Source organism: Anomaloglossus baeobatrachus, chromosome 9, assembly GCF_048569485.1.
Source record: "Anomaloglossus baeobatrachus isolate aAnoBae1 chromosome 9, aAnoBae1.hap1, whole genome shotgun sequence".
Classification (NCBI taxonomy): Eukaryota; Metazoa; Chordata; class Amphibia; order Anura; family Aromobatidae; genus Anomaloglossus; species Anomaloglossus baeobatrachus.
This window is the reverse complement of record NC_134361.1, coordinates 123,324,547-123,348,490: the sequence shown is the minus strand read 5'-3', so window position 1 is coordinate 123,348,490 and position 23,944 is coordinate 123,324,547. Positions and strand designations below refer to the sequence as shown.

The window sequence follows — 23,944 nt, the reverse complement described above, 5'->3', positions numbered from 1 at the left end:
AATGACTTCCCTGAGCGCTGATGGCAGGAACCTTGTCTGGTCTGTAGTGCAGGGCACTATCCATCTACTTATACTCCTGTCTATATAGGCACGAGACGTTAAGGGACACAATGATACTACTGTATTGGATTTGGGCTCTGTGCGCACGTTGCGTATTTGCATGCAGTTACGCTGCGTATTGCACTGCAGCGTAATTGCATGCGTCCCCTGCACAATCTATGAAGATTGTGCATAATCCATGCCCACGTGGCGTTTTAGAACGCAGCGGTTTGTATGCTACCACATCGCTACGTTCTAAAAAGCAACATGTCACTTTATTTGTGCGCTTTGCATGCTGTCTCCATTCTGTCTATAGGGAGAGCAGCATCCAGAGCGCACGAATTCTGCAGTCACCAAGGTTACAGAACGGAGCTTTTCAGCTGCTCCCTGAAGCGGACATGCTGTGACTTTTACGCTGCGGTGCAGAGCGCACACACGTGGGCACATAGCCTTATCCCCTATCTCCATAGTCTGTTTGAATGAAGCTCTGGTCATTATTCCCTTAGAGGTGAATGGAGCCGTGGGTCACACATGCAAATAGAAGGTCACATAAGAGGACTCAGGGACCACCTTTGTCAGGATCTTTTGTGGTCTCATCAGTCAGACCGTTAGCAATCCTGTATTTATCACTTATCCTTGGATAGGTGAGAGCTGTATCTAGAGGAGCTAGCCTTTTACTAATCATATCATAGGTACATACTGTAAATCGGTGTACATACACTGCAGCAGTACTATTACAAGGTTACAGCACATTAGTGTCCAGTTATAGCAGTTTCTTTTATTAAAACCATGTTACGGGGCATTAATCTAGATTACGTTTCAATTTGGAACACATGGATTTCCTTCTCATTTGCTGCGCTCATCAAACTGACTATACTTTTTAGAAGTGGCTCCCACCAAACTTCCTGGGGGCTTCTATTAAAAGCACCAGATGATGTCCAGACCATATGCAAATTTGCCAATCACTAGTGTCTAATATCCATAGAGTCTGAGCCAGCAGGTCTGCACCATTCGCTGCTACTAAGCGTCAAGTCCAGCACTAGAACAGCAGGACAGATATCACCGCAGTCCAGCACTAGAGGTTAAAGCTGTGTCTTCTATCAGGCCCATCCGGCTCATCCACTGGGTGAAAATTGCCATTCAGTGACAGAAATTCACTTTTCACCATACAAATAAGAGCACTCACTGGCAGAAGCCAGACCCGTCCATCCTAAGTACTCAGACCTTCACCAAGGGATGACCGTCCTTGAGGACTGTATGTGTAGAGACTTGTTCGTGGGGTAGCCAGTATTTCATGCGTGATAGTCTGATACAATTCTAGAGTCTCGGTGAGAGCCTTCATTAACCCTCTCCATTTACTGTCCTAGCCGAGTCCTTTAAAGAGTTTGCTGACCTGTTGCAGGAGGTGGAGGATGAGAAGATGATTATGGTAAGACCTGTCTGTCAGTGAAATTAATGTGTTCACTCTCCAATACATTTCCACTGTTTCACCCATATTTCTTCATTCATGTTCATATCTGATAAGTCTCGCTTTGAAAAGTTAAAACCGTGAGGATTCTGTACAAAACAAGGTGTTTATGTGCTGGGATCCGAGTAAGAGCAGGCGTGAGGCCTTTAGAAAGGATAAAATGGCGTATAAGTGACAGAAGCGAGCGGATTTATTTATACCCAGTGCACGGTCTGGGTTTTATTATAAGCCTGTTCAGAGCAGCGGTACATCAGTACAACACAATATAAGATGCTTTCTTCTTAGAAGGAAGAATGACTGTACATAACGTACTTGTTTGCTAAGTATTAGGATATTCAGTGTCCTCCCACACGCCTTTTATATTGGCATCAAGTTTACAAAAACGTCAACTAATGAAAGTAATATTAGGAGCATAAGAACATGGATCAGATTTTTTAAATTTAACCTCTTCTTCTCAAAATGTGCATAACATGTCACTGTGCCCTGATTATGAGACGCTGTCCTTCAATTTTTACGTTGCCGTTGCTGTAGATAGGGATAGGATGAGAACACTGTAATATCTATATGGACAGGGAAGATATGAACCGGACTGGTTGTTAACACTTTCATTCTCATCCTGAAGTATTGAGCGATCCTATGAATCCAATGTGTTTATTACTGAACCGCTGACGCTGATCTCTCTAAAAGCCAGTAGCCTCTCCATACATGCCAATACAGAGGCGAGCAGGCCTCCGCGGGCAGGGTTACAGAATCATGACTACAGACAGCTATATACAGTTAGCTGGAGAATTTTATCCACAAGCAGAGTACACCAGTACCGGTAATGTGCTGTCTGCTATATGGGCAGGATAGTAATGGGGTAGATGGTTTGTAATTGGGACTAGTTGAATACATTTTTTTTTTTTTTTTTATAACATTTTGATTGTTGACGTGTGTGAAGTTTGTGGAATGTTAAGTCAGCATTTGTTAGGTTTACTGCTGTTTATCATTGTGATTTCTACTTTTATGTGTATTATTACTATTTTTCCCTTTTGTGTTACCCATATTTCACATCTCGTTTTTACCTCCGTTCAGTGGTCCCATCGGAGCTTCCATCTGAACACCCTGGCAAAACGTGTTTCGGGCGCATGCACCGACGGGGCCATTGACTATAATGGAGCAGACTGAGTCAGCGTGTGCATTTTTGGGTGTATAAGCTTTCTGCAGGCGGAACTCAGACGCAGTCTACTACGTCTGGGTGTCCACCTTCAGAAAGCATATACGCCCGAAAATGGTGCAAGGCAGAGCACACGCTGACTCCATCTGCTCCATTATAGTCAATGGCCCCATCAGCACATGCGTCCGGAACACGTTTTGCCGGGGTGTTCGGACGGAAGCTCCGATGGGACCACTGAATGGAGGTAAAAGCAAGATGTGAAAGGTGAAAGGGGCCTAAGCTTTGATAGCCTTAGATGTTTCGTTTTTGATACATTAGTACCACGTCGAGGGGTTTAAAAATATCTTGACTCCTATTTCCTAATTGAAGCTATTTCTTTATGATGTCCGGTCATCGTTTACTAGAGTTGGGGTGAGACCGATGTCAGTAGTGGTCGGGTAGTTGTGTTTTTCTCTTTTCAGCTTTCACTGTCTTTATGATGATATAATTTGTGATATGCACTGCTTCTTATGAATGAAGCCACACATCCAAGCCCTCTTCACCTCCTGCCGCCTCCAACTCAAAAATATTTCCCGGATCCGTACATTCCTTTCCCAAGAAGCTGCAAAAACCCTAGTACATGCCCTTATTTTCTCACGCCTGGATTATTGCAGCCTCCTGCACTGTGACCTCCCTTCTAACAGTCTCACACCCCTACAATCTATTCTATACTATGCTGCTCGGCTAATCCACCTGTCCCCCCGCTACTCTCCGACCTCTCCTCTCTGCCAATCCCTTCACTGGCTTCCCATTGCCCAACGACTCCAGTTCAAAACACTAACCATGACCTACAAAGCCATCCACAACCTGTCTGCTCCCTACATCTGTGACCTAGTCTCCCGGTACTTACCTGCACGGAACCTTTGATCCTCACAAGATCTCCATCTCTACTTCCCTCTCATCTCCTGTTCCCACCATCGCATCCAAGATTTCTCCCGTGCCTCCCCCATACTCTGGAATGCTCTACCACAACATATCAGACTCTCGCCTACCTTGACCAGCTTTAAAAAGAACCTGAAGACCCACCTCTTATGACAAGCCTACAACCTGCAGTAACCCTCAGTCTGATAGTGCTGCACAACCAGCTCTACCCTAACCTACTGTATCCTCACCTATCCCTTGTAGACTGTGAGCCTTCTCGGGCAGGGACCTCTATCCTCCTGTACCAGTCTGTGCCTTGTATTGTTTATGATTATTGTACTTGTCCCTATTATGTATACCCCTTTCACATGTAAAGCGCCATGGAATTGATAGCACTATAATAATAAATAATAACAATAATAATATTATGTATCTGATTTATGGATTTGTTCATGTGTTTCTGCACTACACAAATAATGTGTGGACTTCTCCTTAATAAATCTTAGGCCCGTTTCACACGTCAGTGAAAAACACTGACATTCTTCACTGACGTGTAAAACACGCACATGTCCCTCCGTGTTCCGTGATTCACGGCACACGTGGGTTGTCCGTGTGCAATCCGTGATCCGTGATTGTATATGGACATTACTCACCTGCCTTCACTGCTGCTGTCCATGGTGCTGAACTCCTCGGCTCTGCAGCGTCCGTCCACCGCTCTCACCACCTACTTCCTGGTCGGCAGTTCCTGCCCCTCATGAATATTCATGAGCCAGGCAGGAGCTGCCGAGAGCGGAGCAGGCACAGCGAATCGCAGGCAGGCTAAGTTGAACATTTTTAATATTTAATATGTCCGTGATTTTCTTGTATGTGTTTCACTGATCACACACGGATCACACCATAGTGTGGTCCGTGGGTCATCAGTGATGCCAGACAAAAACTGACATGTCTCCGTGCAGAATCACGTCTAAGGGTGCACGCTGCACGGAGACACGTTCAGTTAAAAATCACTGATGTGTGAGCAGACCCATTCATTATAATGGGTCTGCGTATGTCAGTGATTCTGGTACTTAGAAAAAAAAGCACAAACGTCCCAGAATCACTGACGTGTGAAAGGGGCCTTAGGTAGTGTTGAGTGAGTAGTTAACTATTTGTACTCGCTATGCTGTTAGCGAGTACTGTCCGCTACTCACATATGTTACAAGTAGCGGCCGCAATGTAAGTCAATGGGATATACTCGCTAAGTAGCGAGTAACTCGAAAGCCGTACTATTCGCTACTCACACGAAAAGTACAGCTTTCAGGTTACTCGCTATTTAGCGAGTATTTCCCATTGAGTTACATTGCGCCCGCTATTCGCAACGAATATGCGAGTAGCAGACAGTACTCGCTAACAGCATAGCGAGTACGAATAGTTAGCTACTTTCTCAACACTAATCCTAGGCAATAGAAATAAGACAATACATTTATTTATTGATACACGAAGCACTTATTATTGGTGGTTTTCTATCTCCCTTTCCTTTTCAGGGGTATGTAGTATACCTGTGTAATCTGCTGTTTGGGCATTTTCACCATGGGTAATTGGCTTCTGATACTTGGGCTGGTCATAGAGTGATATTTTACTTTATTTAGGTTAAACTCCTTTTTGGATGACACTTTTCCTTCAGTTACTATCCCTCGTTATTTCTTGTGAAATCCTGGAGCCTATAAGTATACTGTATGCACATATTTATTGGATCTTTATTGACCATCCCTTACCCCTTATTGGTATTTTCACAGAATGATCTCTCCTAGCTTTTCACTTGTTTTTAGTATTTTATATACTTATCATGATAAATAAAGCTTGACATTTTTGATTGTCTGTCGTATTTGTAGTTATTGTTGTGGGTTTATATAAATAGATCTGTATAATAAAAATTAATTGTAATTAAGAACCGCATCTCTAAGACATCATCCTGGAAGTGCAGCTGCACTAATGCCCCGCTCCTGGAGCAATGTACAGTATGTGTATCACAGGCAATCAGAAGAAGCCAGCAGAGGAAATCTTTGGACAAATGATCTTTCTGACATTTTACCTTCTTTCTCAATGTTGTTTGTCCTCCAGTGACATTTTCTCTGTTTCCATCACAGCTTCAGAATGCAGATGAACTGCTGATTAAACCCCTGGAGGTTTTCCGCAAGGATCAGATTGGGCTCACCAAGGTACTTCCACATTCTGCCCGTGGGCTGCCAACACCGTCTGACAGTCGGTGTACACAGAGACTTAAATGTGTTTCCTTTTGTTTATTCTGCTTTACATCTTACACTATTTTTGCCAAAGTAAAAAAGGTGACACTTAGCATTAAATAAGGCTACGTGCCTATACATTGCTGTTCATGGCTACTAGCTTTCGTTATTTGTAGCCCAGCTAGAAGAGCCAGTTGCTTACTTTTTTACACATCACTCATGTCTTTCTAACCAAGATTCCTTGTTTTTCTCTTGTAACCCTTTACTGACATGAACTGAGTTGACTATGTCCCTGTAGAGTTGGAGTAAATTATTTTACTTAAAGAAGGTTATAATGTGTGATTTTTGGAAAAAAACAGCTTGTCAGTTAATTGCTGTTCCAGAAACCGAGGACAGGAAAAGTCTGGTTGTCCCCAAGCTCACAATGTGAGCGAGTGTTCTGACACCCTCACTCTGTGCTTTAGTAGAACGAGTTGACAGACAGCTAAACTCTTTCCCATCGATGCATTGACTCGGACGCTGGGGGTCTTTTACAACTTTTATTCATAGGATCAGTGTAAAACTACAAGAAATAAATGAAAATACTAAGTACAACATTCAGCATATCTGAGTTACATAGCATATAAGACATGTGGTGTAATACACTACATTGCTAATACACAATATCTATAATGACAGGATAATACTTACAGAACTGAGCAACTACAATATACAATTTGATGAGCCCTAGCCAGGGGATCATAACTCACCGACTGTGCTATGTAGAGGCAAACAAAAAGAGCAGAGATCTGGAGATATGATCACCATGCAGAATGTCTGTGTCCATGTAACTAAAATGGCTGCAGAAGAAGAGGCAGAGCTAGACTAGTGCAAAGTCTGATGGGAACTACATAGGCCTTAGTGGGACAATTTTCATTGCACAGTAACCAATGAAACATTAGATAAACAAGCTGCAGAAAGAAAACCTTGTCAAGAGATGGCGCTGTTGGATAAGTTTATCACTGGACAGTATCAATGTCAATTATTAAACTTTATCACAAGGCAACTTTATCACATATGCATTTCTATGGGGGCCTGACAGCGAGAGGCCGCTCTGTTACTGCACATATGGATGTAGACGCACAGCGCTTTTTATGTTTGTCTGAAGTCGAACAAAATGCTTAATTCAGCTACAGAGTAGAGTGCTCCTCTTCTTAATGGAGACCTGCTGACAATCACTTGATCACAGCATGTTCTTCAACTGATTTCAACCAGCATTCCTGCTGAGGAAATTGTGTTTTTACATGTTCCACATTAATAGTAGTGTGTGCCCATATCACACAAGGTCATATTGAGTCTGCCAGAAATCAGCGGTTCTTTGCAGTGGCTCTCCACTCTGTTATTTTTGACAAAAGAATATGAGGTTCACCTAAAAGGGGTTGTTTGATCACAGCATATTGATAAACTATTCATTGGACGGGTCGTCAGTAGAGATGTGCGGACCCGTGGAAGTTTGGTTTGGCGGGTTCGGCTGGACTTTAGATAAAATTTGGTTTGAGACCTGGACTTGAACAGAACCCCAATGGAAATCAGTAATTGGGCAGTTCGAGTCTCCGCCCACATGCAGCCAGCCATACACAAAAAATGGTGCTGGGGGATGCGGGGTTTTTCCCTTTTTTGGTGGTGGGGTACACACTACATCTGATCACATTGTTGTTTCCCCCAGTATGAGCCTTTCAAACGCTGCAAGCGACTCGCACTGGGCTGAGCACTGAGCACACCTAAGCAAAGTGATGCTTGCGCAAATGGTTTGCATATGTAAAGCACCCAAACGTTTTGTTTTTTTTTGTAAATTCAATTTTCGGTACGAACACAGAACCTTGGGTTCGCTCATCTCTAGTCATCAGTATCAGATAGGTGGGGGTTCTACTCCTGGCACCCCCACTAATTAGCTGCTATTTGCTTCTGCAGTCACCTTGTACACACTTTTTAAACAGAGCTGCAAAGCACGTCTTCTCTCAATGTGTAGTGGACGCTTCAAGGTACTGTAGTTCCACTTCTATTTTTTTGCAACTCCGCTCCTATTCCAATAATGGTGGGGATACTGGGTGGTGACACCCCCCAATCTGTTATTGATGACCTGTCCCGTGGATATTTCATCAACCCCATTAATGCTCTGCTCATATACATTATAGTGTATTGTTGGTCAGCAGCATACAGACTGTGGAGAAGGCCCCGCCTGTCATCATTGCCTCCTGACAGCAGCCGTGCTCATTAGTGATGGGCTCTTTTTGGTGATCCGGTTCCCATGGCTCTGCTCACCAAAAGGAGCCGGATCATTCAGATCGTTCTTGGCTCCCGATCAGTGGTGTAGCAAAGGAGGGGCGGAGGGGGTGGTCTGCCCCGGGCGGCACGTGTCAGGGGGGCGGCATTTTGGGAGTAAAAAATGCCGCCCCCATCACCGCACACACCCTGCCACTACCGCACCCATAATCACCACACACACCCAGGCACTACCGCCCCCTTCATCACCACACACACCCAGGCACTACCGCCCCCATCATCTCCGCACACACCGGCACTAACTCAGTGACGTTCCCGCTGACAACGCGATTCACTTCAGTTTCTGTGTGGAGCTCACAGGAGCGGCGGTGTTCTACTGCTGCTCCTGTCAGCTTCAGATGTAGCAGAGCTGAAAGCGTCGCGTGACCTCGTGGGGATTGCGTCGGACCTGGAGGGTTATTTGGGGTTTAATAAACTGGGGAAAGAGGGTGTTTTTTTGTCTTTTATTTCAAATAAAGGATTTTTCGTTGTTTGTGTTTATTTACTTTCACTACAGATTAATCATGGGGGTGTCTCATAGATGCCTGCCATGATTAACCTAGGACTTAGTGGCAGCTAAGGGCTGCCATTAACTCCTTATCACCCCGATTGCCACTGCACCAGGGCAATTCGGGAGGAGCCGGGTAGAGTCCCGGGACTGTCGCATCTAATGGATGTGGCAATTATGGGCGGTTGCTGGCTGATATTTTTAGGCTGGGGGGCTCCCCATCCTGAGAATACCAGCCTTCAGCCATGTGGCTTTATCTTGGCTGGTATCAAAATTGGGGGGGGGGGGGGAACCGCACGCCGTTTTTTTTTTTTTTTTTAATTTATTTATTGTACTGCACGATATAGACTCGCCCACCGGTGGCTGTGATTGGTTGCTGTGAGACAGCTGTGACTCAGCGTGGGGGCGTGTCTGACTGCAACCAATCATAGGCGCCAGTGGGCGAGGGAAGCCGGGAATATGCGATGAAATAATGAGTGGCCGACATTTTCAAAATAGGAAAAGCCGCTGGAGCTTTGTGACAGCTGTGCAGCTCCACACTGGTGATCAGTGAGTATGAGAGAGGGGGTGAGAGGGAGAGACAGACAGACAGAGAGAAAGAGAGACCGACCGACTGCAAAAATGCTGCAAAACAACAATCCTTTTGTTTTGTTTTTTTACTGTTTACTGCAGGCTATTGTGAATGATCAGCTGATGACCTGGCCGGCAGCTGGCCGCCAAGCGATCAGCTGAATGCTCACAAAAGCCGGCCGATCAGCTGATCATTCTCAAAACCGGCCAACGGGCGATCAGCTGATCGCTCTCAGAAGCCGGCCGATTAGCTGATCGTTCTCAAAAGACGGTCGATCAGCTAATCACTCTCAAAAGCCGGCCGGTGGGCAATCAGCTGATCGCTCTCAAAAGCTGGGCGATCAGCTGATCGCACTCAAATCCTGCCGGATTTCGTTCGGCCATCGAGAGAGAGAAAAATTGATTTCAATTATTAAACATAAGAGCTGAGCATGCGCAGTAAAGAAAAAGAGATTCCGCCACTCAAAAAACGCTACATGCTGCATTCCTGCCGCTCGATGGTCAGTCGTTCCACAACTGATCCGTCACGCGGCGGATGCAACGCAGACACATTAGTCGCAATCCGTCGTCCATACAAGTTTATGGGAAAAAGCGCAAGCCGTTAACTGATTGCGCTGTTTTCCAAAGCGGCGGATTGTCACTAACGCAAGTGTTAAAGTACCCTTATCGACAGCCAACAGAGTGGGGCGCAAATTTGACGACCGCCCCGGGCGGCAAAAGCAGTTGCTACACCACTGCTCCCTATTAAATATGTGTTCACCTCAGGTGAACACATAGTTAAGATTATAGTAATGCCATTAAAAGCCCGCCCACCCGCAACTAAACACCACCCACTTACAAGGGGCCAATTAGATTGTTGAGTGGGTGGGGTTTTGCCACTGGTGGGCGGGGCTTCAGCGGCAAAAAGAGAAGTTTAGGGAATTTAGTGGCTCACTGGTGATCCGGCTCCTGTCAGTCACAGCACGGAGTCTGATCTTTGTGTCGGATCGTTCGCAACCAACACATTACTAGTACTCATGGCACTGATACACCCAGAAGTGTAATGAGCAGCTCAAGAGAGGGGTAAAGGGTGGAGAGGATTAGTTATCTCCTCCTGCCTTCAGTGCATGACAGAATAGGTCAATGTCAGCCCTGGCTATGATCTTTTATGTGGTGCACTGAATACAGGAGGACATAACTAATCCTCTCCACCCACTACCCCTCTCTGGAGCTGCTCACTACACTTCTGGGTGTATCAGTGCAGCAAGTATGGCTGTCAGGAGGAATGATGACAGGGGGGCCTTACTCATATTCTGTGTTCCGCTGACTCCCTCATAGCTAATGTGCATAGCCGCAGTAAGGGCTCAGGAAGCCCTCTCTCTGGCCAAGTGAGTGCTGTAAAACAGAGTCCGGAGAACTACTGCAAACTGCAAATTGAAGGGACGTAAAGTTCCCCAAGGTCTGGATTACACCAAGGGGGCACCAAAGCCGCCTCAATTGTACATGAAATTAAACAAGTTTTATAAGTAATTTCTGCAGTGAAATATATTTGGACTTATGATTTCTATTGGAGCTATGACCCCTACATCACTGTTAAATTTGCAATTAAGGGGTGCACAGAGTCCCCTTAGGCTTCTTTGCAGGGATGAGCAAGCATAAAATGCTCAAAATAACTGGTGTCTTCTAGCGTTCCTTTAACCTTCCCTTTGACTTGTATATACAGCGTCTTCTTGGCAGTAAATGCCTGAAGAATGGACTTGTCACTAGTTATAGAAGCCTTACTTCCTTTGAAAGCCTGAAGAGGTTAAAAGGCTTGAAACACCTGATCATTTGTAGATTTCCATACAAATTTGATCATTGTATTTGCTGTTTTTCCGACCCTTTTTTTTTGGAGTGCATACATGTGCGTACCCAGGATCAAAACTAGGAGGGGGCAAGCTATGGTCGTTCAGGTTGTAAAATATTAGAACGGAAAAGGTGAAGGTGCCCTCCAGAGAGAGCCTAACGTTCAATCTGCTCTCACTGAGGTGCCAGCTCACTTTATGTAGTGAAGGGAGCTGTCAAATTGCGTCAGATCCATATTGATCGACACATCACTCACGAGCACCAGCGATACTGGCCGAATAACGAATAATGCGAATAGCAAATAATAATGATTACACTCGCTCATCAGTGATCACTATTATAGACCTATTGGAAAACATGGAATTTATGGTTAAATGTCTCTAGGCTGGGTTGATTCCTCTCAATTTCATTTCCTACAGAAATTACTTAACTTACCTTTTTGGAACCAGTTTCTTATATCCATTTAGGTAGCCTCGATGTCTTCTAAATGTAAATAAGAAGGCAAACTAATAAGTTATAACTGGAATAAATTTGAATGATTAGTTGTTTTAAAGAAAAAGGTGAGTTCACTTGCTGCGTATTTCTGCATTTATGCAGCGCAGGACCTGGAGCAGGACCTTAAACAGCACCATGTGACCGGGCAACTTTACTGGTCACATGGTGCTTCCGGGTCCTAGAGCCCCCCCACAAAAACATACTGTATACAGCCCCACATAGGGCTCCCATCTCATATACAGTCCACCCATAGCGCTCCCATCTCATATACAGTCCACCCATAGCGCTCCCATCTCATATACAGCCCCCCATAGGGCTCCCTTCTCATATACAGCTCCTCTATAGGGCTCACATGATATGAGCCCTATGGGGGGCTGGATCTCATATACGACCCCCCATAGGGCTCCCATATTCAGCCCCCCCACCCCCAATGGGGGGCCCCCATCATATACAACAGCTCTCCAGACTGTCTATCTGATTTTAATATTTACATTTTTTTTTTTACTTGTGGCGGCAGCTTAGCCTCCCAGCAGTCTCCCCAGCTTGTGACTGGGCCGGCCGCTCTGCACTGCAGGACTTGACACAACGGGGCGCAGAGTGATGATGTCAATGTCATCACTCCACACCAGTCCCTGCTCGCTGTGCTGATTTGCAGTTCAGAGCGGCCAGCAGGCACTGAGAACGAGATTTTACAGCTCCCAATAGGAGCGGCTGCGGGAGCAGCGTTCAGCCTGCCCTACGGTACTAGTGGGTGGCGGGTGCCGATGCACCATTCCGCCCTGTCCTCTACTCACCACCCGCGCTGCTTGACGCACCCGTTACCTGACAGAGACAGGTCCATGAGTGCATACACTAATAAAATTGCCAGACCCAGTGTGAATATACCCCTACTGAAATCTGCATCAAAAGATTTGACCTGTTTTTTCCCCATACCTTTATTATGCCCATCCTGACAAGTGTCCCTGAGATAAAACAATGGCGATATAATTAGATGACTAAATAATATGAAAATGACTGTAATAATCTTGTTAGCTTCTTGTCTGTATCTTTATAGCTTCAAGAACATTTTTGACCTGTGGGAAGTTTGCCCTAAAGCCAGAAGTAGATGTGCCTATTTCTGAAAGTGATTGAGTTGGTTCCAGCCTGGAGAATGGGGGAAGGGCGCCCCATATAGCGAGGGGATGGGTCCTCTCAGGCCATCTGGAGGCTGCCACAATGAGGGAAGCAGGAATATGCATCCGCCAACAAAACGCTGGAAACACTGCAGATTCTGCTCCCACCTCCTGCTTATAACCCCTTCATTTCCAAACAGTCACCCCAGTCTGTCAGCCAGTTACCCACTTCACGTTCAATTCTGGCTTCAGGAAACACAATTTCATTTGGCTTTAACACTTTTGTGGGTTCAAAGACTTCTGGTGTTTTTCCATACAGTTTAATTACAGTGTTATTCCTAGTGAACCTTCTAAATTAGAAGCAATCATCAGATCTGTGATCACCAGAGGTTACTATCAAGTGTACACGTCTTGTGTGTAGAGCTTGGCCATTCATGTGAACTCTAGTAAACAGCGAAGAAGTGGAGAAAGCCTACTCCCCTGGCAGGATAACTATTGGGCGCCCACTGGTGGACAACCACTGTTCCAGCACTAAATTATTGAAACCAGAGCAGCCAAAACTAAGATCTGTGGCTTGTTACAGGTTTGAGTCTTCCATTTGTTTTTGTTTTTTTTTACCTATACAGCAGCTGTTTGGAGCTTACACTCTAAATTTGTACACTGTGCTTGTGGTATAGCACTCACTGTAAGCGATTTCAGCCTCTTCTGGATCTGCACCTCATGCATTAAAAAAAAAAAAAAACCTCTGTATGGGCTCTATGTAATGCCCCAGACAATGAAGGTTAATCCACATCAGTCAGAACAGCTTTTTCTCCGGTGGACAACTAATAATTTTGGCCGCTGTCTCTCTGTGATTAGCGCTACATTTCTGAAGGCCTGCAATCTGGCAGCAGATTGTTTTCCTTTCCCTTCACCCAATGAAAGCACAGATACCGTATTTTTCGGACCATAAGACACACTTTTTCCCCCCCAAATGTTGGGGGAAAGTGGAGGGGTGCGTCTTATGGTCTGAATATATGGCTGCGGGGAATGAGGGTGCTGAGGTGGAGCGGGTCATCGGGGGCACGAGCAGGCTGTAGCAGCCTGCCGTGACCACGTGGTCCCGCTCATTTAATATGCACGCCCATCATCTCTCAGCGCTGAAGCCAGCGTTAACAGATGGGCGGGGTGATGGGCGAGGGATAAACAGCTGGCCCGCATGATCACCCCTGGCAACTACAGTCTGGAGTGATCATGTGCAGCTGTATTCACTGCTCCCCGCGCATCATCATCAGTGCGGGGGGCAGTGAATCAGTACACATTACTCACCGTTCCCCTGCAGCACCGCAATCTCCTCCTGTCTCCTCCGGTCAGCTGACTTGCGTGGAGACTAGCGGCGCGCACAGCGATGACGTCATCGCTGTGCGCACGTGTCCACACGCAGCCACCGGCACAGACCGGAGGACATCGCGAGGCTGCAGGGGAACGGGGACGGCTCCACTCAGCGGCGCTGCCGCTGACATAGATGGTAAGAGGAGCGGTGCTGCAGGGAGTGAGGTGAGGTAAGGTGAGTATGAACGTTTCATTTTTTTTATGTGCCACAGGATGCGAGCATACACCAGGATGATGGGGGTATATGAGCACGATAGGGGTTTATTATGAGCAGGCTGGGGAGTATATGAGCAGGCTGGGCAGTATATGAGCAGGCTGGGCAGTATATGAGCAGGACATTGCCCCATAACAGTGTCAGCAGCAGATCCTCGCCCCATAAGTGTGTCATGACCACATTTTTTGCTTAAAATTTTATTTTCCTATTTTCCTCCTCTAAAACCAGGGTGCGTCTTATGTTCCGGTGCATCTTATAGTCCGAAAAATACGGTACTTCAAGCTCTGACTCGCCCACAACGTAACAGGCGAATCCCCTGGTGGGCCCCTGATCCCTATATGAGCTGTGGGGGGCATGATGCACTAATTGCAACATATATAAACAAGGGCAGCAACTCATCATTTTACAAACTACTAGATAGGAGCGTATACAAAAGAAAAAAGAAAATATCAGCTCACCACCATGAGTGTAGAATTCATAGATTTCTTATATTCCCGAACTGATGCAAGGATTTTCCATGGCTGGCCTTTACACACAAAGCAATAGCGAAAATTGTTGAATCCAGCATTAAAATAGAATAAAATTATTACCTTTTTATTTAAACATGATTAAAAATTGTCCAGATGTGCAATAAAAACCTTACAGCACCTCCAATAAGATCTGAGTACACAGACCTTGCACTTTTCAGACATAGGTGACCTTTCAGTAGGGGCGCTTTGTCTGAAGCACATAAGGTCTGTGTACCCGACTCTTAATGGAGGTGCTACTAGGTGTTTATTGCACATATGTACAATTTTTAATCATGTTTTTAAATTAAAAGGTAAACTTTTTTTATGCAATTTTGGTGCTGAATGCTAACGTTTTTCACTATTAGGTAGAAGCATCAGCAAACTTGTGAATATGGGTGAGGTAGTATTGCAGGTAGCTGAACAGTGGCCCCATGCCTCCCTCTTCCTCACTTTTACATAGAACTTTGACTGCCATCTCCTATCTCCATGTAGAGAGTCTGTCTTCACTGAATTCAGATTTTGCTTGTGAATTGAGAATTTTAAAAATGACCTCAAAGTGGGTGTGTTTTAAAGAATCCGGGATTAAATTGCTCCAGTCTTTAAAGAGGTTCCATCCGCTCTCCTGACATGTCTGTCCTAATAAATAACTGTCTGAAATAAATGTTTCGTGCATTGTGCCATACCTCCGTTAGGTCTATGGGAAATGTGAATGAATTGATTGGATGTTAGCATTGCCCATGGACTGTGTCTACGCCATGCGAGCTTATATCACCAGTGTAGGGACATGCCATATTGACGGGAATGTAACGATGCCTAGTGGCTGCTTTCCCTACTGTTTGTGTGTATCCCTCGAACACTGGCTCTTTGATTTAGTCTTTGTGCCATTTATCTATTAGGCATTTCTCTACTAGTTCCTTGCTGAATGTAATTTTTCATTCTGAATATAAGGCATATTTGTTGTCCATAAGCCATGAATACATTCCTCACCACTGAGTAACCTCGTTCAGTTTCATCAGCTCTTTCAGTGTCTTGTATAGTCTAATCTTTTCCAAGCATGACTCGGAGAAACTTATGTCCCAAAGTTTAACTGCAAACATGAAGAATGTGCAGTGTAAGTGCTCGCTTCTTATACAGAGCCTTTGTTCATGGTTATTACCCCATTGTGGAGAATTAGGAAAGTCACACATGGTGGACATCTAGCAATTGTCTACTTAAATAAATGTGATTTCAGAAATTCTTGTTCATCCTGCAGAAATAACCCTATTCACATTAATGAAATTTCTGCAACAAATCTGTCCCTCCTAAATATATCCGGAAATGATAGAAGGACTTTGTGGGTAACTGGGAAAGAATTTTATTCTAATCTATTAAAGGCTATTAAAAATGTGCTGTATAGACATCAACTATTTCTACTATAAATATACAAATCTAATTAACCACAATACAAATATAGCCATAATTACTATAAACTTGGGATACACCAAATAATGTTCCCCCGATAAGTACAAACTTCAAAAATCATATTGAAAACACAGGAGGACAGGAAGAATATGTACCAAAAAAGGATAACTGAAAATATGTATCAAAAAATCTTTTTTATTGACAAAATACAAAAATACACATATGACATTCAAAATGGAGGCGAAAGGATGGGTACAAGAAAATGAGGGTATAAGTAATCCGTGCACTATAATAGGGAATAAAATCCAATTGCATACATGTACCCCCTGCATGCAGATAAACTCAAAATATGATATAGTGAGACAGATCTGCATATATATTTAAGGATTGCCAAAAATTGTTCAAGAGTAAACTATAACTGTATACAAGGATGTAATATATAATTAACTGTTAACTTAATTCCCAATAATAATTACCTGACCAGTCACTACTTGTTCCTGCCAAGTTACTGGGAGGGCAACCAATACTGTACCCTGTGTGTCCCTAAGGTAATTATTATTGGGAATTGTGTTTATGCACTGTATGGGATGGGGGTCTGCAGTAGTATAAGTGGATAGCCCCCATTTACCAGCGGGATATTATTGGAATTTTGGTCTGTGGGAGATGGACCTATGAGTGTCCACAATCTATTTGTATTTATTACTCCGTGCTCCCCAAGACCTCTCCAGATAATGAACATTATTGTGGTGACTCGGTCTCAACCTTGTTGAGATTTACTACCTCCTTATTGGTCTCCCTTACTGCATATTTACCCATAGTGTGTTTTCTCTCTCTTAAATGTATGTCTGTTCAATACGCCTTCCATCATTGCCTGTGCCATGTCAAAGTAAATTGGCGAAGCTCTCGGAACCCCAGCAGACACTCATGCTGTTTGGGGACTCTGCTGGCTGGGGTTCTGTGGGCCAGCCACCTGAGCCTGCGCCAAAGGTAGAAGAGAACGAGTGCACAGATGCACAACTTTTGATACCAGATGAGGAGGAGGACGTGACAGGGCAGCTTCACGCAGACAGCAGACCACCGCAGCTCATCTGTTCTGAATCTAATGAAGATGAAACACAGGTATTTTGTTTTGATTCTGTCTGTACAAGCCCCCACCTGATTGTAAAGTGTTGCGAAATATGTTGGCGCTAAAAAATAAACTTTATTATTATTATTATTATTATTATTATTATTATTACAGGTGCCAACTGCTGCGCCAGTCTTCAGTGTGCAAATCATTGAGGAAAACAGGGCTGAGGATTGTGTGGAAGATGATGCAGGGGATGATGAGGTTCTAGACCCCACATGGACTGCCAGCCATCATTGTGATGGATCCAGTTCAGATGAGGAAGTAGTGGTCCCGCTGCCCCAGCAGCACAGCGGCCGACCCTCAGCCAGTACATCTGCTGTTACTGCTCACCGCGCCTATGAACTGAGCACACCAAAACCTTCTCAAAAAAGCTCCCTGACATGGCATTTCTTCCGGCAATGTCCTGCTGACAAACGTCGGGTGATTTGCACGCTGTGTAGCCAGAGCCTGAAACGAGGCATAAATCTCATGAACTTGAGCACCAGCTGCATGAAGAGGCATCTACAATTGAAGCACAAGCTGCAGTGGAGTTCTCTTAAAAGACATGACAAATCTGAGCCTGCTCCTGCTTCCTCTTTTTGGCTGTGGTCTCAGCCTCCTCCTTACAAAGGGATGTGACACCATGACCACCACCAGCATCACCTACCATCTCCACACCGTCCAATGCATCTGTTCATCTCCCAAACCTTTGAGAGAAAGATGAAATTCCCCCCCTTCCCACCCACAAGCCATGCTCCTAGATCAAACAATTTCCAGATACCTGGCCTGTGAAATGCTGCCATTACAGATGGTGGAAACGGAAAGTTTCAAACGCCTGATGGCGGTTGCTGCCCCGCAGTACGTTGTTCCCAGCCACCACTACTTTTCCAGGTGTGGCATCCCTGCCCTGCACACACGTTTCCAACAAAATCAAGGGTGCACTGTGCAATGCCATCTGTGGGAAGGTCCACATCACCACTGACACATGGACCAGTAAGCATAGGCAGGGACTGTACAGCTCTCTAACTGCCCACTGGATTAATTTAACAGCAGCTGGTCAAGAGGCTGAAGGTGTTCCAGCACATGTCCTAGCACCACATAGGATTGATAGACGTTCCTCACTCCAAGTTGCCTACTCCGCTACCTCCTCAATCAGTCACCGTGAGACCACCACCACCAACTTAACCACAGCCAGGGGGAAATGCCAGCAAGCCCTTCTTAAACTCATCTGTCTGGGGTACAAATCGCACACTGTACAAGAGTTATGGGCAGGGATCAAACATCAGACAGACAAATGGTTGTTGCCACTGAACCTGAAGCCCGACCTGGTGGTGTGTGATAATGGGCGAAATCTGGTAGCAGCTCTGGGTGTAGCCGGTTTGACGCACATCCCTTGCATGGCGCATGTCCTTAATTTAATTGTGCAGAGCTTCCTTAAAAATTATCCAGATATGTCGGATATGCTGGTGAAAAGTGCGGCTAGTCTCTGCTCATTTTCGGCGTTCTCAACCTGCAGCTGTCCGCCTGTCTGCGCTGCAGCGTCACTTCGGCCTTCCCACTCACCGCCTGATATGTGATGTGCCTACAAGAGGGAACTTCACCTTCCATATGCTGCAGAGACTGTGCGAGCAGCAGCAAGCAATAGTGGAGTTTCAACTGCAACATGCACGGCAGAATTGCTGCTTGGATCAACAACACTTTACCACCAACGAGTGGGCTTCCATGCGGGACTTGTGTGCTGTGTTGCACTGCTTTGAATACTGCCCCAAGATGGTCAGTGCAGAAGATGCCATCATCGGCCTTACTATGCCAATTATCTGCCTGCTTGAACAAACACTTCAGCCAAATGATGCATGACGTGCTGCCACGGGAGGAAGAGGAGCAACAGGCACCAAGACCATTAACACCAATTTCGGGTCTGTTGTCAACACAACATGGCTCACAGGTTGGCTTCATGTACCAACAGCTAATAGGTACACAAGTGTCCAGACAGGAAACAGCTTGGGAGGATGATGATGAGGACCTGTGTGCACAGCAGAGTGGCACTCAAAGCAGCTCACGGGAATCAGTACAGCGTGGCTGGGGGGATACAGAGGACACAATCATTACACCCTCCACTGAGGACAGTTTGTTGTCTGTGGGCAGCCTGCCACACATGAGCCAATATATGCTGCAGGGCCTGCACAATGACCGCCGAGTCGCCCAGATTCGTACCAGTGATTATTACTGGGTGGCCACCCTGCTGGATCTTTGGTACAAGGACAACGTACCATTGTTCCTTCCGTCCTTGCAGCAGAGTGACAGAATGCATCAATACAAGCACACCCTGGTAAAAGAACTAATGACGGCGTTTCCACATGACACTGGAGGCTCAGTGGAAGCACAAGGCAGAGGAAGAGGAGCAAGTCACCAACGTAGCTGGGTCACGAGCACCACGTCGCCAAGGAGTTGACTCAGTTTGGAAAAGGATGACCATTAGTGTGATGACTATTTTAAAAATTTTGCAAAATGAAAATGAAACCCCTTACATTCGAGGAACAATTGCATTCAAATTACATTAGTATCATCAAATTTTGTAAAATATTCAAAAAAGTTCCCCCTCTTTTTCATTGCTAAATTTTCAAAAAAACGATTTTTTGGAATCCAGGTATTCCATATGTTGAAAAGCTCTCCAATCTCACGCGGATGCCAACGAACTGCCAAATTCTTGGAAACTTTAGTTTTCTGTTCAACAGTGAGAAACGGCGACTGGATCGAATAAAAAATGATAATGGATATAGAATTGCTCTGGAGGGAAACTATAGACTTCCCACTTTTATCCAGTGCACTCATCAGAAAAACTCAATCGTTTGATTTGATCTAAATGACAAAAACAAAAAGAAACCTTCTGATAAATTCACTGCAACACTTTCTCAGTTATTTGATGTCACCAACGTTAAAGGAGAATGGAAAAACTCGGAGGATAAAGAGCTCTACCTGAGGCAAGTTGAGAGTGGAGGCAAGGTTGGTTATTCGACGCTCAAACAAGCTCCTTTGGAATCAATTCATCCAAGAAAATGAATCTATCAATATTTCAAGCTCAAGCCAGCACTTCGCAATCGCAACCCACACATGATGCTGTCTCTGAATCTTTACCCGAGACTCCAAAGCCAACCTCTTCTTCTGTGTCATCATCTCCTGAACGCACACCGAAATACAAAAGAGCAAGCACTACAACAGCGAGTTTACTGGTACTGAAAAACAACATTTCTACACATAAAGCAAATAAAGTGCTTGCAACCATTGGTGAACAAGGTCATGATGTACCGGTTCCAAGTCAGTTGGGTGTCTGGAGACGAATAATTTCAGAAGGACAGAAAATGAAAACCAACATTTTTGAAAAACGTCAAAGCAAAGATCCCTATTGTCTCTACTTTGATGGTAAAAGAATCCAAGGGGAAGAGTATCAAGTAGTTCTGCTGAAAAATACCACAACCGAAATCAAACTTGGTATTCTGAAATGTGAGAATGGTTCTGCCACGGCTATTCATAAGGAACTACATCAGCTAATTGATGAATACGACGCTTGGGAAAATATTTGCATGATAATCTGCGACACGGCAGCAGTAAATACTGGTCGTTTGAACGGGATTGTAACGCTGATACAGGATGGTTTCTTGAGAAAGGGCTTTCAAAAGCCACAATACATTGGCTGTCAACACCATGTACTCGAGCTCCTACTGAAGCACGTCATGAATTTCCTTATTCCAGAGTCAACGAAGAAACCAGAACTCAATTATTTCTTCATTGACAAATTAACAGAAAACTATGCCTCACTTCAGATTGATTACCACCAAGTTGCAACAGTTGATGTCAATACAGTCGAGAATCCTGGATGGCGAGATGATTTCAAGTTCTTATATGAACTATGTCAGGCATATCGTCATTACAAAACAACATCACGTTGGCCTCGAATCAGTTGGAAGAAACTCCCAAACCTGCACATGGCAAGATGGAACTCGCGAGCTGTATATGCTGTTATAGCATTTTTTCTGATACCAGAGTGGCGCCGCGTCCTCGGTATAGCATGCGACTTCATCTGCTATGAATGGGCAAATGCCTGGTTCCAGTCGCAACACTACAACGAAGCGTCCTTCAATGAACTGTTAACCTCACTCACCAAGACAAAGTGCAAGAAGGCAGTTAAGTGTTTGAAGGCGCACTGGTTAGTCGAGGAGTCATTAATTGACATTCCCAGATCTAACCAAAATGCTGAACGTGCTGTAAAACTGATGGAGGAACTACATGCAAAATCGAAAAAAATTTAATTTTTGAATCTAAAATTCATAGGAAAAAATAATTTTTAAACTTCTTTTGTACATATTGGACTTATAATTAACTGTTTTATACCGTATTTGTTAAAAAACGAATAATAAAAGTTGCTTAGTTATTACTATTATCGTTTCAATAATGCAAAATTGCATGTCCTTTTTTGGGGGGAAAAAATTTTTTTGCCTAATTTCATTTGAATGAAAGGGGGAACTTTTTTTTTTTTTTTTTTTAAAAAAAAAAAAGCAATACTTTTTCTTAAATTACCCATAAAAGTTCCTCGATTGCACATGGTTTCATAATTTTTTTTTTTTTTATTACACTAATGACCATGCCACAATTTTTGCCACCACCATGTCATATGGCGCCTATCAACAGGGAGAAACTGTTCCACAACATGGAGCAGGAGTACATGTCCACAAATATACAGATAGGAACTGATGGGTTTAACCCTTTAACTTTTGGGTGTCAAAATTGGACACGTGGCCAGAACTTGCCCAATATGTCTTGGAGGTTCTGGCCTGCCCTGCCGCAAGTGTCATGTCCGAGCGTGTCTTCCGCACCGCAGGTGGGGTGATTACAGTCAGGTGCATACATGACTTTTCCCTAGCTTTTGGATGACGAGTGACGTTGATGACTACACACAAGTAGATCAACTGCACCCAGCCATGGTTACACTGACTCATTACTTTACTTTTTGGCCATCCCCAAATTTGAAACAACCAGCCCCCCCACCCCCACACACTTTTCCCTACTCCCCAAAAAAGTGTTTACTTCCACCTACTCCACCTTGTCCACTTCCTCCTCCACTTGGCCCTTCACAGGTTGTATTTTTAATATTGTTGTTGTGTTGTGTTTTTATTCTGTTTCTAAAGTCAATTGGCTTTAGTTTAAGTAAACAAACAAAACGCCTTCTTTTGTCTTATTTATTTACCACCATAAACACCCCTGCAGGTCCGGATTACCCAGCCAGCATCATTGAAGTCAGTATTCTATCTGGCACCATTAAACTCAAGTGGTTGACAGCCTGACAAGCTGGGGCTGCAGCCGCGAGCTATATCTGTGCTGACGATTGTTTATTTTTTACCACCATGCTGACTGGCAGACACTTGGACTGCTTTCCCCGCCCATCGGCCATCTTGGCGCCTTTGGTTGCAGTCAGCTGACACTCTGGGTGGGGGCACGTCTAGCTGCAACCAATTACACGCGCCGGTGGGCGGGCAAAACAATGAATATTGAATTGTCTGCTCCGGAAGGAAATAGCGGGACCCGGAAGGAGTGTGCCGCCATGACAGCGCCTTGGTGAGTATACCACGCTCGCTCCTACCCCCTATCCCCTTCACAAATGGTTTTTAACCTCCGGATTCCGGTCCCCATTGACTTATATGGGCACCTGATTCCGGAGCGGATCGGACTCTTTTTAAAATCTGGCAGTGATCCGCTGGTACCGGATTTTTGGCTGTTCGATCAACTCTATTCATGAGGCCTAGTTTGATGTGCAAAGGTGGCATTAGTACCTTTCGAGAGTCTACAAGTGGCTCCCATTTAATGTTTTTGTTCCCCACGGAAACTCTGTACATTCAGGCCAATATTGTCTAAGGTAGCATCCCTGCTATCCCAAAGGCAAACAAAGCATGGAAGCTTAGTATAGCCTCCTTGAAGACTCATCAAGAATGCAACCATTTTGAAACCATATCCCTCATATTTTATCGCATTTAACAATTTTTTCACATTTGCATAGTCTTCTTTAAGCTTTGCCGAATGGGCAAGGGGAAGAGGATACTCGGTACTATTATGTGGTAATACTTATGTGTATCAATAGCTTTGAGTTATGTAAAGTCTAAAATCCTGAAGTCCTAAACATCTTTCATACTTTGGTTACCATTAAAGGAGAAAACAAATCTCATCAGACTAATGAAACAGTAATGTGTAGTTCACATGAACAATGACATTCGAATATAGTGAGTTTACTATTGGCCTACATAAGTTTCCTTAAATCATTGTGGCTGCCACAAAAGCGAAGTTTCAGGAGTACATCAACTGTTTCCAAAATAAGTAATGCACAATTAAACAGGAATAACACTTTTAACCCAGGAACAGAATTTTTTTGTTGTTGTTGTTGTTAAATAGTGTTATTTATATATTACATCCTTGTATACAGTTTTAGTTTACACTTGACCAATTTTTGGCAATCCTTAAATATATATGCAGGTCTGTCTCACTGCATCATATTTTGAGTTTATCTGCATGCAGGGGGTACATGTATGCAATTGGATTTTATTCCCGGTTATAGTGCACGGGTTACTTATGCCCTCATTTTCTTGAACCCATCCTTCCTCCTCCATTGTCAATGTCATATGTGTATTTTTGCATTTTGTCAATTAAAAAGATTTTTTGATACATATCTCCTGTTATCCTATTTTGGTACATATGCTTCC

General features: G+C 44.4%; 1 protein-coding gene across 2 annotated transcripts in view; it reads left to right on the top strand.

Annotated features, from left to right (window-relative positions):
• OPHN1 (oligophrenin 1) overlaps positions 1-23,944 on the top strand; it is a 355,691-nt gene that overhangs the window by 175,813 nt on the left and 155,934 nt on the right. For both annotated transcript variants that reach the window (XM_075323980.1, XM_075323979.1), the window contains exons 4-5: positions 1,407-1,468; positions 5,690-5,761. In XM_075323980.1, the coding sequence (XP_075180095.1) occupies positions 1,407-1,468; positions 5,690-5,761 (134 nt within the window). The remainder of the gene's footprint in view (positions 1-1,406; positions 1,469-5,689; positions 5,762-23,944) is intronic.